This window comes from Hypanus sabinus, chromosome 15, assembly GCF_030144855.1.
Source record: "Hypanus sabinus isolate sHypSab1 chromosome 15, sHypSab1.hap1, whole genome shotgun sequence".
Classification (NCBI taxonomy): Eukaryota; Metazoa; Chordata; class Chondrichthyes; order Myliobatiformes; family Dasyatidae; genus Hypanus; species Hypanus sabinus.
In genome coordinates, this window is record NC_082720.1 from 69097679 (window position 1) to 69113064 (window position 15386).

The 15386-nt window shown below is 41.9% G+C and overlaps 1 protein-coding gene across 1 annotated transcript in view; it reads right to left on the bottom strand.

Annotated features, from left to right (window-relative positions):
- Nucleotides 1-6974, bottom strand: part of ccdc69 (coiled-coil domain containing 69) — a 58826-nt gene extending 51852 nt beyond the window's left edge. Inside the window, exon 1 of the mRNA XM_059990496.1 lies at nucleotides 6798-6974. Within this exon, the coding sequence (XP_059846479.1) occupies nucleotides 6798-6845 (48 nt within the window). The 5' untranslated portion in view covers nucleotides 6846-6974. The remainder of the gene's footprint in view (nucleotides 1-6797) is intronic.
- Nucleotides 6975-15386: the final 8412 nt, after the last annotated feature.

Below are 15386 nucleotides of genomic sequence, written 5' to 3' on the forward strand. Positions count from 1 at the left end.
ACCAGTGATCCAGGTTCAGTTCCGCCGCTGCCTATAAGGAGTTCTACATTCTCCCTGTGACCTCGTGGCTTTCCTCCAGGTGCTCGGGTTTCCTCCCACGTCCCAAAGACGTATGGATTAACAGGTTAATTGGTCGCATGGGTGTAACTGGGCATCACAAGCTCCTCGGCCAGGAAGGGCCTGTTTCTGAACTGTATCTCTGAATAAAATAAATAACAGCTGTATTCTTCAGCTGTAATCCACTGATAGATGGACTTTGTTTGAGAGACTGGACAGACCACTCCTGCTTTGTAACTGACCAAAACGCTACTGTTTTGGAAAACATTACCTGGCAAAATTAATTACTTTTAACAATTCGTCCATTCTTTATGCACCATATCACATTATGTGGCGATTGAGGTCTTTCTGGGACCATGATTCTGCTTGGCAAATTTTGGTAAGGGCACATTTTTTATTTGTGATATCATTCTGGAGGACCGTTGTCTCATTTTTTAAAACTGCATTGCGTTTGTGGTTTCTAAATGACAATAAACTGAATGTGAAAATAAAGCCACAAAATTAGCTGTGGGAAATCCATCAGTGTGAAAATACACTATTTATTTGAGTAACAAGGAATGATCCTGACTGCAAAGAGGTTACAAATCATTGAGAGCATTTGGTAGCTTCTTGCATGTAGTGTAACTGCTCTTGGATGGGGCATGTGGTTGTTCAGGGCTGCATGCCAACAGAATAAATTCTCAGTATTCTACGGAAAGGCTGGGCTCTGAGCTCAATGTCAAAATATCTTTGATTTAAAATTGGATTCTGAGTTTTTCCACAATTTATCTGGCACAGTTCGCCCCTGTTCAACAGAGTTTGAAACATTCACGGAGGTGAACAGCATAGATGTAATTAAAGAGAATCTAGATCAGTGCATGAGGAATTGAATGATATGTTATTATGGTGAGATGAGGATGAGGTAAGTTAACTAAAGTGAAAGGATGTACATGTGGAATATTAATGGTTAGTAATTGGGTTTTATTTTCCATGTTGCAACATTCCCAATACACTGCAAACAGGCCATTTATCTTGTACATCCAAGTATTAATACAGGCACAATTGTGACTTTAATGTCAGTGACAGCAATGTGATCAGGGGTATTAATAAAAACCATTTACAATTCAAACAGAGGCAGGGTTTCATTGAAATGTATCGAATACTGAAAGGTCTAGCTCAAGTGGATTTGGAGAAGGTGTTACCTATACTGGGGGGAACTAGGACCAGAGGGACAAGCATCAGAATACAAGTACATTTCCTTAGAATAGAGACGAAGGGGACATTCTTCAGCCAGAGGGTGAATTCATTGCCACAGATGGCTGTGGAGGCCAAGTCATTGGGTATATTTAAAGCAGAGATTAATAGGTTCTTGTGTAGTAAGTGTGTCAAAGTTTAAATGGAGAAAGCTGAAGAATGGGGTTGAGAGGGATAATAAATCAGCCAAGATGGAATGTCAGAGCCGACTTGATGGGTAGATTGGCCTAATTCTGCTCCTATGTCATATGATCTAAAAAGAGTACACTTTATTTTGATTTATTAATTATGGAAAAAGTCACAAAATTAAGGTTTGGTCCTGAGCTGCAGACGTATTGGGGCAGGCAATGAAAGGGTTATACTCTTCCAAAGGGGTTGAAACACTTCAGCCATTAAATCCTAATGCTTCCCGAGACACTTTTCTCTTTAAAGAGAGAAGCTTGACAATCTGTTATGCAATATGATGTGGCTTTTACGATTGAACAACTGCTCGTGTGCACAAATCATGGGCTGTGGTTACGTACTTTAAACTAGGTGCTACGTTTGAGGGAGTCTGGGCAGACATAATTATTTGGTATTCATAAATTTGACGCCATTGAAAAACTCAGCTGTTCTTGGTCCAACCCACATGAAACTTGCACTAATCGTCTCCATTGCCCTGCTTAGACAAGAGCCTGACTCTCCTTTCAGATGTCATCCATTTCACTGAAATGTCATACGCTTCAAAATATTTCACTGTATGTTTGCAGGACATGTGACAAAACTGATCTTTCTTTCTTCTTTATCCAGTGGACATCATTCTCTACCGCCAGCTATTGTTTAATCTATGAAATAAATATCATCACCACCTTGCAGAACCACGTCTCCTTCACGAACAAAAAGGTTTGGCAGAGGATGGACTTCTTGTGACAAAAGGTAAAATTCCATCTTTCTCAAAACATAGTGGTGCAATTCTGCCCCGGCCTCTTCACATCAGCCCTTACTGTCTGATTTGGTGCAGCATCCTCTCACAATATACGAAAGCTATAGCAAACTGTCAGGACAGTAGAAAAGGTCGCTGGCTGCAATCTACCATCACTGCAGGACTTGTATGTGTGCAGGACAAAGAAGCAGGCAGTAAAAATTACTGTGGATGCGACTCATCCAGCAAACTGACTCCAAGCACCATAAGCACCAAAACTTCACTCCTTCTTAAAAGTTCGTTCCTCTAGACCTTTAATCTGTCAGGTATCCCTCCCATCTCTATCTATTAACTCAGTCATTACACTGCCCTGTAAACACTTGAAACCACTTTTTAATAGTCCTGTTTTACATTTTAAATACATGTTTGTATTTATGCACATTTTATTCCACATCTATTTTTATATAATTCTTTATTCTGTTTAATTGTTAGAAACATAGAAGACCTACAGCACAAAACAGGCCCTTCAGCCCACAAACCTGTGCCAAACATGTCCTTGCCTTAGGACGACCTAGGCTTACCATAGCCCTCTATTTTTCTATCCCATCCAGGAGTCTCTTAAAAGACCCTATTGTTTCTGCCTCCATCACCGCTGCCGGCAGCCCATTCCATGCACTCACCACTCTCTGTGTAAAAAACTTTTCCCTGACATCTCCTCTGTACCTACTTCCAAGCACCTTAAAAATATGCCCTCTCGTGCTAGCCATTTTAGCTCTTGGAAAAAGCCTCTGACTATCCACACAATCAATGCCTCTCATTATCTTGTACACCTCTATCAGGTCACCTCTCATCCTCCATCGCTCCAAGGAAAAAAGGCCGAACCTATTCTCATAAGGCATGCTCCCCAATCCAGGCAACATCCTTGTAAATCACCTCTTCACTTTTTTTATGGCTTCCACATCCTTCCTGTAGTGAGGCAACCAGAACTGAGCACAGTACTCCAAGTGGGGTCTGACCAGGGTCCTATATAGCTGCAACATTACCTCTCAACTCTTAAGCTCAATCCCACGATTGATGAAGGCCTATGCACGGTATGCCTTCTTAACCAGAGTCAACCTATGTAGCAGCTTTGAGAGTCCTATGGACTCAGACCCCAAAATCCCTCTGATCCTCCACATTGCCAAGAGTCTTACCATTAATGCTATGTTAAGTCCTGTTTTTTTTCCTTGTTGCATGTAGCACCACACACCACAGCAATTTCCTAATACATGTAAACGGTGATGGTGAATAAAACTGATCCTTGAAAAGTATATTCAAAATGAACTCTGCTCGATTGAGCATTGGGCACACAGGCTAGCTGAGTGTAGGGCTGGCTTCTCACAATATTGGGCTAAAGCAGTCAGTCAGTTACATAGAGAGCATCAAGTCCATGAGTTTTAGAGTCATCTGGTCTCAGGTTGTACAACAATGGCCCATTGCCATTTTCGCTCCCCACATTCCTACCTCAGGTTCTCTCACTCACCTACACACCACAGTAAGGTTGGGAGGTTGGGAGCCCCTGCACTAGAAGCAATGTACAATGGACAGCTAACCTGTATGTTCATGGGATAGAGCACAGAAACCTACATCACATTACAGGCCCTTCAGCCTACAATGTTGTGCCGACCATGTACCCTACTCTGGAAACTGCCTGGAATTACCCTATTGCATGGCACTCTATTTTTCTAAGCTCCATGTACCTATCTAAGAGCCTCTTAAAAGACCCTAATGTATCTGCCTCTACCATCGTCACTGGCAGTGCATTCCACACACCCACAACTCTACCCCTGACATCCCCTCAGTACTCATTTCCAAGCACCTTAAAACTATGCCCCCTCGTGTTAGCCATTTCAGCCCTGGGAAAACGCCCCTGACTATCCACATGATCAATGTCTCTCACAATCTTATACAGCTCTATCAGGTCACCTCTTTTCATCCTCCGTCTCTCCAGGGAGAAAAGGCCGAGTTCACTCAACCTATTCTCATAAGGCATGCTCCCCAATCCAGGCAACATCCTTGTGAATCTCCTCTGCACTCTCTCCATAATATCTACATCCTTCCCGTAGTGAGGTGACCAGAACTTAACAAGTGGGTATGGGAGGAAATCAGAGTATCTGGGGCAGCCTATGAAGTCAGAGCGAGAAAGTGCAAACTCGGTATAGACAGTACCAGAAGTCAGATTTGAAACCAGGTCACCAGGAAGCATGAAGCATGGCTCTGGTAGCAGCGGAACTGAGCTGCGCCACAGAATCAAGTTAATGGAAGCTGTGGGGTGTGAATGTTTACAGGAGCACACTGGAGTGATAGTGTACTCCTGTAACTGCATCAGTAGCATTGACTTACTGGAGCGCAGTCAAATGTACACTGGTACGACGGTACACAGGAAGATGGAGCGAATAACTTGAGCTTGGACAGCTTGAAGGAAGAAGAAGTTGACTTAAGGAGAGAATGGGGCTGGGTGAAAGCACATTCCATAACAGAGAAGGGAAGGAACTTGGAAAATAACAGGAGCACCAATTTGCAACAGGAATAAAGAGCGGAATGTGATCACAGAAAAATATAAGGTTGGGGGGGAATCAGAAAACAAGGGCAAGCATTTTAAAACAGCATTGCTTAACTGGCAAGCAACATAAATCCGCACAGGGGTGACGGATGCAAGTTTGGACGCAGGCAGCATTGCCCTTCAGGCTTACATAAAGCTCCAAGCCAGTCTGCAACATTTTTGCCCAGTCGGCTCATTGTTTCATCAGAAAATAAGCTGAGTTAGTGGTGAGTTTGGACCCAGTGATAGAGGTAGAAATAGCAGGTCTTACAAGTACCTGGTCAGGAGTCAAACATAATCACCAGATCTGTGAGCTATCATTACGGCATTAATTGAGTAAATCAATAAGGCATTTGCCTGGAAGCAGAATGGAGTTGCTGGTTACGAAGTGGAAATTCAGAGCTCAAAGACAGTGGTTTCCATTTTCTAAATATTTAAGTTCAAGTTTATTGTCATTCACCATACACATGTATACACAGCTAAACAAAACGTCGTTCCTCTGGGGCCAAGGTGCAAAACACTATATACAGTCACACCCAGTATGTATAGCTACAATCCAGCACTTCCAGTTACAAAATTATATTAGCACAAGCCTCTGAGTGGCATGGCCTGAAGATTGATGGGTTAAGATAAATATTAAGTACCTCACTGGTCTACATTCGCCCCCTCTGCATCATCTCCCTGCCCTGCTCAATTTTCCCAACATTTTCTGTTTGCATTTGAACAATTTTCTAATTTACTGTGGACCTTAATGAGGCATGGAAAAAGCCACCAGCTGGTTAAGGAGGGAGGGCCAGCTGTAAGTGATTTTAGGGCCTGGAGAGAGTAAAAGTAGAAAATTTTTTTAAAAATCGTCATCATGACATAATTTTATTAATTATTTCAGAATTGTTTGCCTGTAAAGGCAAAGTTAAATTTTCATATAATATTATCTGTTTAGGCTGAATCTTTGAATTAAATTTGGGTTCCATACTTGGGTGATGTCAAATGCACAGTTACTGCTTCCATTTCCAGCCAGTTCCCTCGGTTACCTATAGCAACCTTCATTCCTGATTGTTTTCTATTTCGTTCTAACTCTGCATCCAATCAAACTCTACTTTTCATGTTTCCTTCTTTAACCCCTCTGAGAAAAAGGGAGGGACTTGCACGTTATCTAAAACTTAGTAAGAGGAAGCTCCTCCTGCTTCACCCACCAGTAACTAATAAGGCTCCAGCCTTTGATTTTTCCAGGACCTACATGGGAGAGGTTTTCAATGACAGTCCAACACCGTAACAGGAACTACATTTCAGAAGCTATATCAAATGTTAGCTGCTTTAGCAAAGCAAGTCTTTTTTTTTTGCAGCAAACAAAATGCTGAACTTTCTGGTTAAGGCAACATCAATGGAGGAAAATGCAGAATCAATGTTTTGGGTCAAAAGGTCAACAGTCCACTTCCCCTACTCAGATGCTGACTGGCTTGCTGAAGTCCTAGCACTCTATTTGTTTCTCCAGATTCCTGTATCTGCAATCTCCTGCATCTCCCATCTTTTCTTTAATCCCGTTTGAGCTGCGTTTGTTCCATTCTGCCCCTCTCTTCATCCACACTCAATGAACTTGCCTTGCCGGCTGTACTCTTAAAGCAGGCTTGCAAACAGGAAATCTTAGCAACCAAAGTTTCACTCAAGAAAAGAATCCTTCCAATTGTCAGCAACTATTTCCGATGGGGATAAAGTACTCTTTAATTGCTTAAAAACTCATCTGCGGGTGAATTAAAACTATTTATTTTACAATCTGTGATACACCTTCCTACTTCCTTACGACTAGAAAATCTACATGAAATTTTGCAGCTGTACACTATTGTGTATGGCTCCCAAAAGTAGTTCGGGTGGGTCTGCACATTTACTCAGACAGATAACAGCGAGATAGATGTGAGCAGTTAAAACTTCTCAGAAGTTTCCCACCCAGTGGCCACTGAATTCTGCGAACCGCCAACACAACTGCTCGGCTGAGGAACAGTTCCCGGAGTAAAGGAACTTGGGGCTTACCTTCTTTCTCGGTTTACAACAGCACAACTTGCTGTGGCCGCTGCCCATTCTCCACACTGGCTGACAGAGATCTGCTTGTGAGAAGTCTGCTGACTGTAACGCTGCAGGCGAAACATTAAACCTTCAGCACTTAATCACCCAATTGGTTTGAACTGAACCCGGGTCTGCATCGTGCACTTGTGGTGAATGGTTAGGGGTTACCGTATTCACCGTAAAATACACGCCTTCGAAAACTACCAACGGTTCCTGTATGACAGCTGACTTGCAGATTTCCGCCAATTAAAAGGATCAGAAATCAAATGCTACTTTTAATAGTTTTGCAAGCAAGTTTTTCTCCATTCATGTAAAATTTGAATTTTTATTTTGAATGTTCATGTTGAGTGCAAGAAGCGATTGAGAGTTATTTCCGATTTTTAAAGAAAGTGTAAGAGCAACACACCCAAAATGCTGGAGGTACTCAGCAGGTCAGGCTGCATCTATGGATAGGAATGAACAGCCGACGTTTCGGACCGAGTCCCTCCATCAGATCTTGAACGGAAACGGGAGGAAGCCAGAAGAAGATGGGAGCGGGGAAGGAGTACAAGTTGGAGGGGGTAGATGAGACCATGTGAGGGAGAAGGTCGACTAAAATTCTTTTCCATAGATGCTGCCTGGCCTGCTGACTTCCTCCAGCATTTTGTGTGCGTTGCTTGGATTTCCAGCACCCGCAGATTTTCTCTTGTTTGAGAAGGTGGGGGAGAGTGGGTTGAAGTGAGAAACTGAGAGGTGATAGGAGGAAAAGGTAAATTGCTGAAGAAAAAGGAATCTCCTGTGAATGTCCTCAAGAAAATGAATATCAGTATGGTATATGGTGACGTATGTACTTTGATGATAAACTAACTCTGCATTTTGATAGGAGAGGAGAGTGGACCACGGGAGAACGGGAAGGAGGAGGGGCACCAGAGGAACTGATGGGCAGGTGAGGAGAAGAAAGGGATAATAGGGGAACCAGATGGGAATGGAAAAGGAGAGAAGGGAGAAGGAGGAAAACTGCTGGAAGTTGGAGTGTAGAGCAGTGACAAGTTTGGTGCTGTGGTCACTGTCCAAAGAATGAGCAAAGACAATGGGAATTTCTAGGTTTAAAAGATTTGCAGAGAGATGAAACGTTTACTTGATTCTGGGAAAACACTTAAGCAAAGAAGGATCATGCATAAAGGCTGGAGTCTAAGAGAGTCGACGTTTCGATTCAAAACCCTTCGTCAGCATTCCAGATGAAGGGTCTCAGCCTGAAACACCGAGTATTTATTTCTATAGATGCTGCCTGACCTGCTGAGTTCCTCCAACATTTTGTTTGTTACTCCAGATTTCCACCATCTGCAGAATCTCTTATATTTATGGAGACCAAAGAAGTTATGGTATGATTTAGCAAAGGATCCTCATGGAGATGGATGGTTGCTGACTAGTAATGGACAAATTTGGAATTTGACTTCAGAGTGAAAGATCAAAAGTGCGCAGAACAATACACACAAAATGCTGGAGGATCTCAACAGGCCAGGCAGCATCTATGGAAAATTGTACAGTGGATGTTTCGGGCTGAGACACTTCAGCAGGACTGGGGAAAAAAGGATGAGAAGTAGAGTTAAAAGATGGGGGGAGGGGAGAGAAAAACACAAGGTGATAGGTGAAACCTGGAGGGGGAAGGTTGAAGTAAGGAGCTCGGAAGTTAAGAGATACAGGGCTGGAGAAGTGGAGACTGATAGGAGAGGACAGAAAGCCATGGAAGAATGAAAAGTGGGGAGGAGCGCCAGAGGGAGATGATGGGTGGGCAAGGAGATAAGGTGAGAGAGGGAAAAGGGGATGGGAAATGGTGAAGGGGAGGGGGCATTACTGGAAGTTAGAGAAATCGATGTTCATGCCATCAGGTTTGAGGCTACCCAGACAGAATATCAGCTGTTGGTCCTCCAACCTGAGTGTGGCCTCACCATGATGGTAGAGGAGGCCATGGTTAGGCATGTCGGAATGGGAAGTGAAATTAAAATAGGTGACCACTGGGAGATCCTGCTTTTTCTGCCAGAAAAACATTCCCCCCCGCCACTTTCACCTATCACCTTGTGTTTCTCTCCCCCCTCCCCCCACCTTTTAACTGTACTCCTCATTTTTTTTTCTCCAGCCCTGCTGAATGGTCTCAGCCTGCAACGGTGAGTGTACTCTTTTCCACAGATGCTACCTGGCCTGCTGAGTTCCTCCAGCATTTTGTGTGTGTTGCTTGGATTTCCAGCGTCTGCAGATTTTCTCTTGTTTGGGAAAGGTGTGCAAAGGACTGGAAGGAATAGTGGAGATGATGAGAGGAGAGAAGAAGCTCAGAAAGCTGTGACCACAAATACCAAGGAAAGCGAGAGAGACGTGAGAGGCTGCAGGTGAAGGGGAACCAGTGAGGCAAGTGCATCAGGAAATGAAAGTTGAAGGGGCAAAAAAGGCATTTCCTATTGTACAGGCAAGATGTAAGCGTTGTAAAATGGAGATTAAATTTAATTAAATGAAGTTGAAATAACTTAAACTGCTATATCTTGGAAAGAAACAGTTTAGTTACTAATAGTATCATACATAATGCGGGGGGACATCAGCAAGTCAGGCAGTTTCTATGTAGGAACATAAATGTATATTTAATATTTCAATAATATTTGTGTATATATATTGTTTGATTAAGCATTCTTGTTTGTGTAAGTACAAACTTTCATTATGGGTTATATGTATAAATACATGTATTGCATACATCATCATGCTACCACGTGACATGTGTGCGTCTCACTTAAGGTGAACATGAAGTTAGACCTGCATTCTTGGACGCCTTTGTTTTCCTTTGAATTGGTTTAATATTTTGAAGTTACAAATCCTAACACCAAATAGTCGACATTTCAGGCTGAGACCCTCCATCAGGACAGTCGGTAATAGGATACACATAAGGTTTGCAGATGCTGTAAATCCAAAGCAACACACACAAAATGCTGGAGGAACTTTTTTTTGCTACTTGGTGACTCACATACGTGATAATTTTACAGATAACTTTGCTGGGAAGCTCACTCTGATTAGTTATAGGAAAGGGATCCAAGCATCACATTAAATTTGCTTTGTGGCAATTCTTACAAGAAAGAACCTGAATACATCTGCTTTACATTCAATTACTTCCCTATTACATATTCCCCTTGTACCAATATCGGAAGGGCCAATACTGAGTTGATCATTATCTAGATCCGCTGCTTCTTCTGCTCGACATCAGGCAATCAAACCAAGCTTATTGATGGTATTGGGTTTGCTGTCAATGAAATTTTGAACTCAAATGTAGATCTTAAACCCTATTGGATATAGATAGCTGTGGGTGCCCTTACTGCTTTATCCAATATAGATAGCTACAGGTACCCTTGCTAAAGGGAGGTTATACTGTAGATACCCACCCTTCAGAAGTTAGACCTCTTCCCTGTTCATCCTCCACTGTGTTTAGCTGTCAACGGCCACTACTTGAATGGTGTGCCTTCCTCTCTACCAAGGAGGAGAAAGTTCCAGATAACGAAGCAGTTTAAAAACAATTCATTTATTTTTAGTGATACATGTTTAAATTTAGATAAAAATCTTAAAACACATTTAAAATTCACTGAGGTTTTCTATCTTACAAAAGTTGCTCAATTACAAATTATTTCTAAAACACAAAAGATTTCCAAAGCACAACTGCAATTCCTACAGTATAAACTAAAAGGTCATAACAACAAGTTGCAGATAAACAAGTCACCTGCCACAGAAATAGACAGCCGAGGAATGGTCTCTAATCACCTTGTTTTTCCATCATTCTTCTTGTCATTCCTTGGCCATTCCTAACAAACCAGACTGCTCTCTTAAATTGTACTGTTTTTTTGCTACTTGGTGACTTCACACTTGTGATTTTTTTTTTCAGATACCTTAACTGGGAAGTTCACTCTAATGGTCTAAAAGCGCCCGGGGTCAGAGATCCCAGACACCCAAAATTAATGTTGTGAGGGCTGAAAGGAGAAATATTCAAGTGAAATCGGAGGAGGGAATTTTTTTCACTTAGTGGAAAATGGTCACTTCCTGAGTTTCAAAGGTGACTAGATATTTGCCTTCTCAAGTATGGATGTTCTTCAGCTGCGGCAGACGCTTGAGATATTCCACCAATGAAGAACTTGAAAATAGGGCAGATTCTTTGTAGTTATGCACGAATGAAACAACTCATCTCACTGCTTTCCTCTCCATTAGCACATAGAACATAGAATAGTACAGCACATTACAGGCCCATCGGCCCACAATGTTGTGCCGACCCTCAAACCCTGCCTCCCACATAACCCTCCAGCTTAAATTCCTCCATATACCTGACTAGTAGTCTCTTAAACTTCACTAGTGTATCTGCCTCCACCACTGACTCAGGCAGTGCATTCCACGCACCAACCACTCTCTGAGTGAAAAACCTTCCTCTAATATCCCCCTTGAACTTCCCTCCCCTTACCTTAAAGCCATGTCCTCTTGTACTGAGCAGTGGTGCCCTGGGGGAGAAGCACTGACTGTCCACTCTGACTATTCCTCTTAATATCTTGTACACCTCTATCATGTCTCAGTGCCAGATGCCCTGCCACTGTGGCTCACACCTGGTCAGTTGTCCTCGCCAACAGCATCCAAGACGGTAAACTTATTATTCGGGGGAATGGCTACAGGGGTGCTCTGCACTACCTGTCTACTCACCTCGCTTTCCCCCCCTCTGACTGTCACCCAACGACCTGCTTCCGGCAGCCTAGGTGTGACTACCTCCCTGTAGCTCTCATCTATGACTTATATCCCTTATCCCTTATACCTGCAACAGATTTTTACTAAGGAAAGCTTCTGAGGGCACTGAACATTTTAAGTGTATTTAATGTGCAGGCTGTGGAAGAGTTCACTTTCAGATTAACAAGGAAAACTTTCTAAAGAATTAGGAAATGTCTTTAGGGATATTTAAAATACCCGGAGATAGGCACATGGATGATACAAAAACAGAGGTCTCTGTAGGAGGGAAGAGTCAGATTGACCTCAGAGTAGATTGAAAGGTTGGTAAAATATTGTAGGCTGGAGTGCCCACTGTACTCTGCTGTTACATTTTATGTTCCCTGTTCTATTAAGATAAATTAAGATAAGACTTTATTTATCCCGAAGAAAATTATTGTTGCAAGGTTGCTCAGTCAGAAATATACACTTTAAAATACAAAATGTAAGCATTGAAATACGAAAAAGAATACAAAATAATTCTACCAATTTTCCAGTGTGCTTTATTATTCCTGTGTTTTGCTGCTGTTTCAGATGGTCTTATAGTGCTCTAAGAGTTAAAAAAGAATTTTTTTGATCTTTTTCTTCAAAAGGTCCTTCATAAAACTAATTATTTATAAATCAGATAATGGCAAAATTGCAAGCACAGTCTGAAGTTCATATTTAATTTATTTTACTTGCATGTTGAAACTTGTAATTTTGCAAAAAAAGAGATTTGTGCCTATCCAAAACTGCATTTAATAAAAATTTGAAATAGGAAACATAGAAACATAGAAAATAGGTGCAGTAGGCCATTTGGCCCCTCAAGCCTGCACCGTCATTCAGTATGATCATGGCTGATCATCCAACTCAGAACCCTGTACCTGCTTTCTCTCCATACCCCTGATCCCTTTAGCCACAAGGACCATATCTAACTTCCTCTTAAATATAGCCAATGAACCGGCCTCAACTGTTTCCTGTGGCAGAGAATTCCACAGATTCATCTCTCTCTGTGTGAAGAAGTCTTTCCTTATCTCTGTCCTAAAAGGCTTCCCCTTTATCCTTAAACTGTGACCCCTCGTTCTGGACTCCCCCAACATCGGAAACAATCTTCCTGCATTTAGTCTGTCCAATCCCTTTAGAATTTTATACGTTTCAATAAGATCCCCCTCAATCTTCTAAATTCCAGCAAGTATAAGCCCAGTCGATCCAGTCTTTCTTCATATGAAAGTCCTGCCATCCTAGGAATCAATCTGGTACTCCCTCTATGGCAAGAATGTCTTTCCTCAGATTAGGGGACCAAAACTGCACACAATACTCCAGCTGTGGCCTCACCAAGGCCTTGTACAACTGCAGTAGAACCTCCCCGCTCCTGTACTCGAATCCTCTTGCTATGAATGCCAACATACCATTCACCTTTTTCACTGCTGTACCTGCATGCCCACCTTCAATGACTGGTGTACAATGACACCCAGGTCTCGTTGCACCTCCCCTTTTCCTAATCAGCTACCATTCAGATAATAATCTGTTTTCCTGTTCTTGCCATCAAAGTGGATAACCTCACATTTATCCACATTAAATCGCATCTTTCATGAATTTGCCCATTCACCTAACCTATCCAAGTCACCCTGCATCCTCTTAGCACCCTCCTCACAGCTAACACTGCCGCCCAGCTTCGTGTCATCCACAAACTTGGAGATGCTGCATTTAATTCTCTCGTCTAAATCATTAATATATATTGTAAACAACTGGGGTCCCAGCGCTGAGCCTTGCGGTACCCCACTAGTCACTGCCTGCCATTCTGAAAGGGTCCCGTTTACTCCCAAAAGCAGAATGTTCTGGTAACTCAGCAGGTTCTGTGGAAAGAGAAAAAGACTTAGTGCTTCAGATTGAAGACCCATTGTCAGAAGTGAGAAAGGCACAAAACAAGTTAGTTTTAAGTTGCAGTAATGATGGTGGAAGCAATGTACTGATGAAGGGTGTGGGAGTAAGCTGTTGATGAAGTTATCAAGTTGATAGGTGTATGGGGCTGTTATATAGAAAGAATATGAATAAGAGAATGTAAAAAGTAGGAAATAAGGACAATTAGTGAATGAAATAACACAAAGTAAAATGTAAAATCTGGTGGTGTGCAGGACTCTATGAAATGCTAAGCAGGTGAGCTCATGCTAATGGAAAAAGAGAGGAACAGAGCCAACATGACCTTGGCCAGAATTAGCAACTTCAGATTCAAACAGAGAAAGTGAGTTACAAGAAGCTGTAGAATTTGATATCGAATCCAGGAGGCTGCAATTTTCCCAGACAGAAAGCTGGATGTCCCTCAAGATTTACATTGGTCCTCACTGTAATAGTGCAGAAGGTCACAAAGAGATGCAAAAGTAGAAAAAAGGACTGTGGACTGTGCTTCACAAAGTGGTTAACCAATTTGTATTTGGTTCCTCCAAGGTAGCACATCATGAACACTAAATGCAGAAAGATTGATTGAGATAAGTGGAAATGAATCATTGCCTCACCTGCAAAGACTGCTTGGCTGCCTGGATGGTGTGAAGGGAGTAGTTTAAAGGACAGGTGTTACATCAATCTTCTATTGTATGGGAAGGCACCTAAGGAGTCGTTGTTGGAAACAAAACCTAGCGAACTGTGGAGGGAACAGTCCCTTTTGAAGAAGAGGGAAAAGAAGATGTGTCTGGAAGTGAAATCTTGCTGAAGGTGGTTGAACAATGTTTGTTTTGCCCATTCTTTAAATTAACTTTTGACTTCATTCCAGAGGTAACTTGAAAGCATTTTTAAAAATTTTCTAAGGCAGTGGTTCCCAACCTGGAGTCCAGGGAACCCTCGGTTAATGGTAGGTGTCCATGACATATAAAAGCTTGGGAATCCCTGCTCTAAGTCAAACCAAGGAACTTTTAAAAACCTGATGAGGTATCATTAATAATTTATAAACATTTGTAGGGTCCCATGCACTTCTATTAAACAGCCAGCGTTTCCTCTGAACATACCTTGCTGCAGCACAGCAGTGAGAATACTGGATTAGCATTCAGAATTCTGCAAATTGATTTAATTCCAGAGGATAATAAAATTAAGTAATTTAAAAAATATATGGATTTAAAGCCTGTCTAAGTTCTGGAAGGGTCTTGATAAAGGGTCTCAGTCCAGAACGTACATAGATTCTGCCTGGACTGCTGAGTTCCTCCAGCATTTTGTGTGTGTGTTGCTTGGATTTCCAGCATCTGCAGATTTTCTCTCGTATGGGGTTTGTGGTGCTGGGGTTAAATTTCAGCTTTTGCTTTTCATAACTAAAGATGGAACAGGCACGAGGGGCCGAACGGCCTTTTCCAAAGATGTACTGGTTAATAGGTTAATTGGTCATTGTAAATTATCCCATGATTAGACTAGGATTAAGCAGAGGGATTACTGGGCGGTGCAGCTTGAAGGGCGGGAAAAACCTATTGTACGGCTCATGTTAATAAATAAAAAAAATAAATTTTAAAATTCCAAGAAACGCACTAGAATCAATGAAAGACTATACCCAATAAGACAGACAAACAATAAATGTGCAAACGAAAACAAATTGAGATAAATAAGTTAATGATCTTTATTTGCTTCAACACAATAAAATTGCAATGTCTTAGCATTAAGATACGAATATATGTCTGTAATAAAACTTTGATGTGCTGTGCTGAATGACTCTTTGTGTCACTCAGTTATCCCCCACTCTAAATGTAAATCATGTGACAGGCTCAGTAAAATGGGAAACTGAAAAACACTGGGTGACAGCCTGGTCCTTAGCCTCTCTTTGATATCCAAGATGACATAATGGAGAATCCA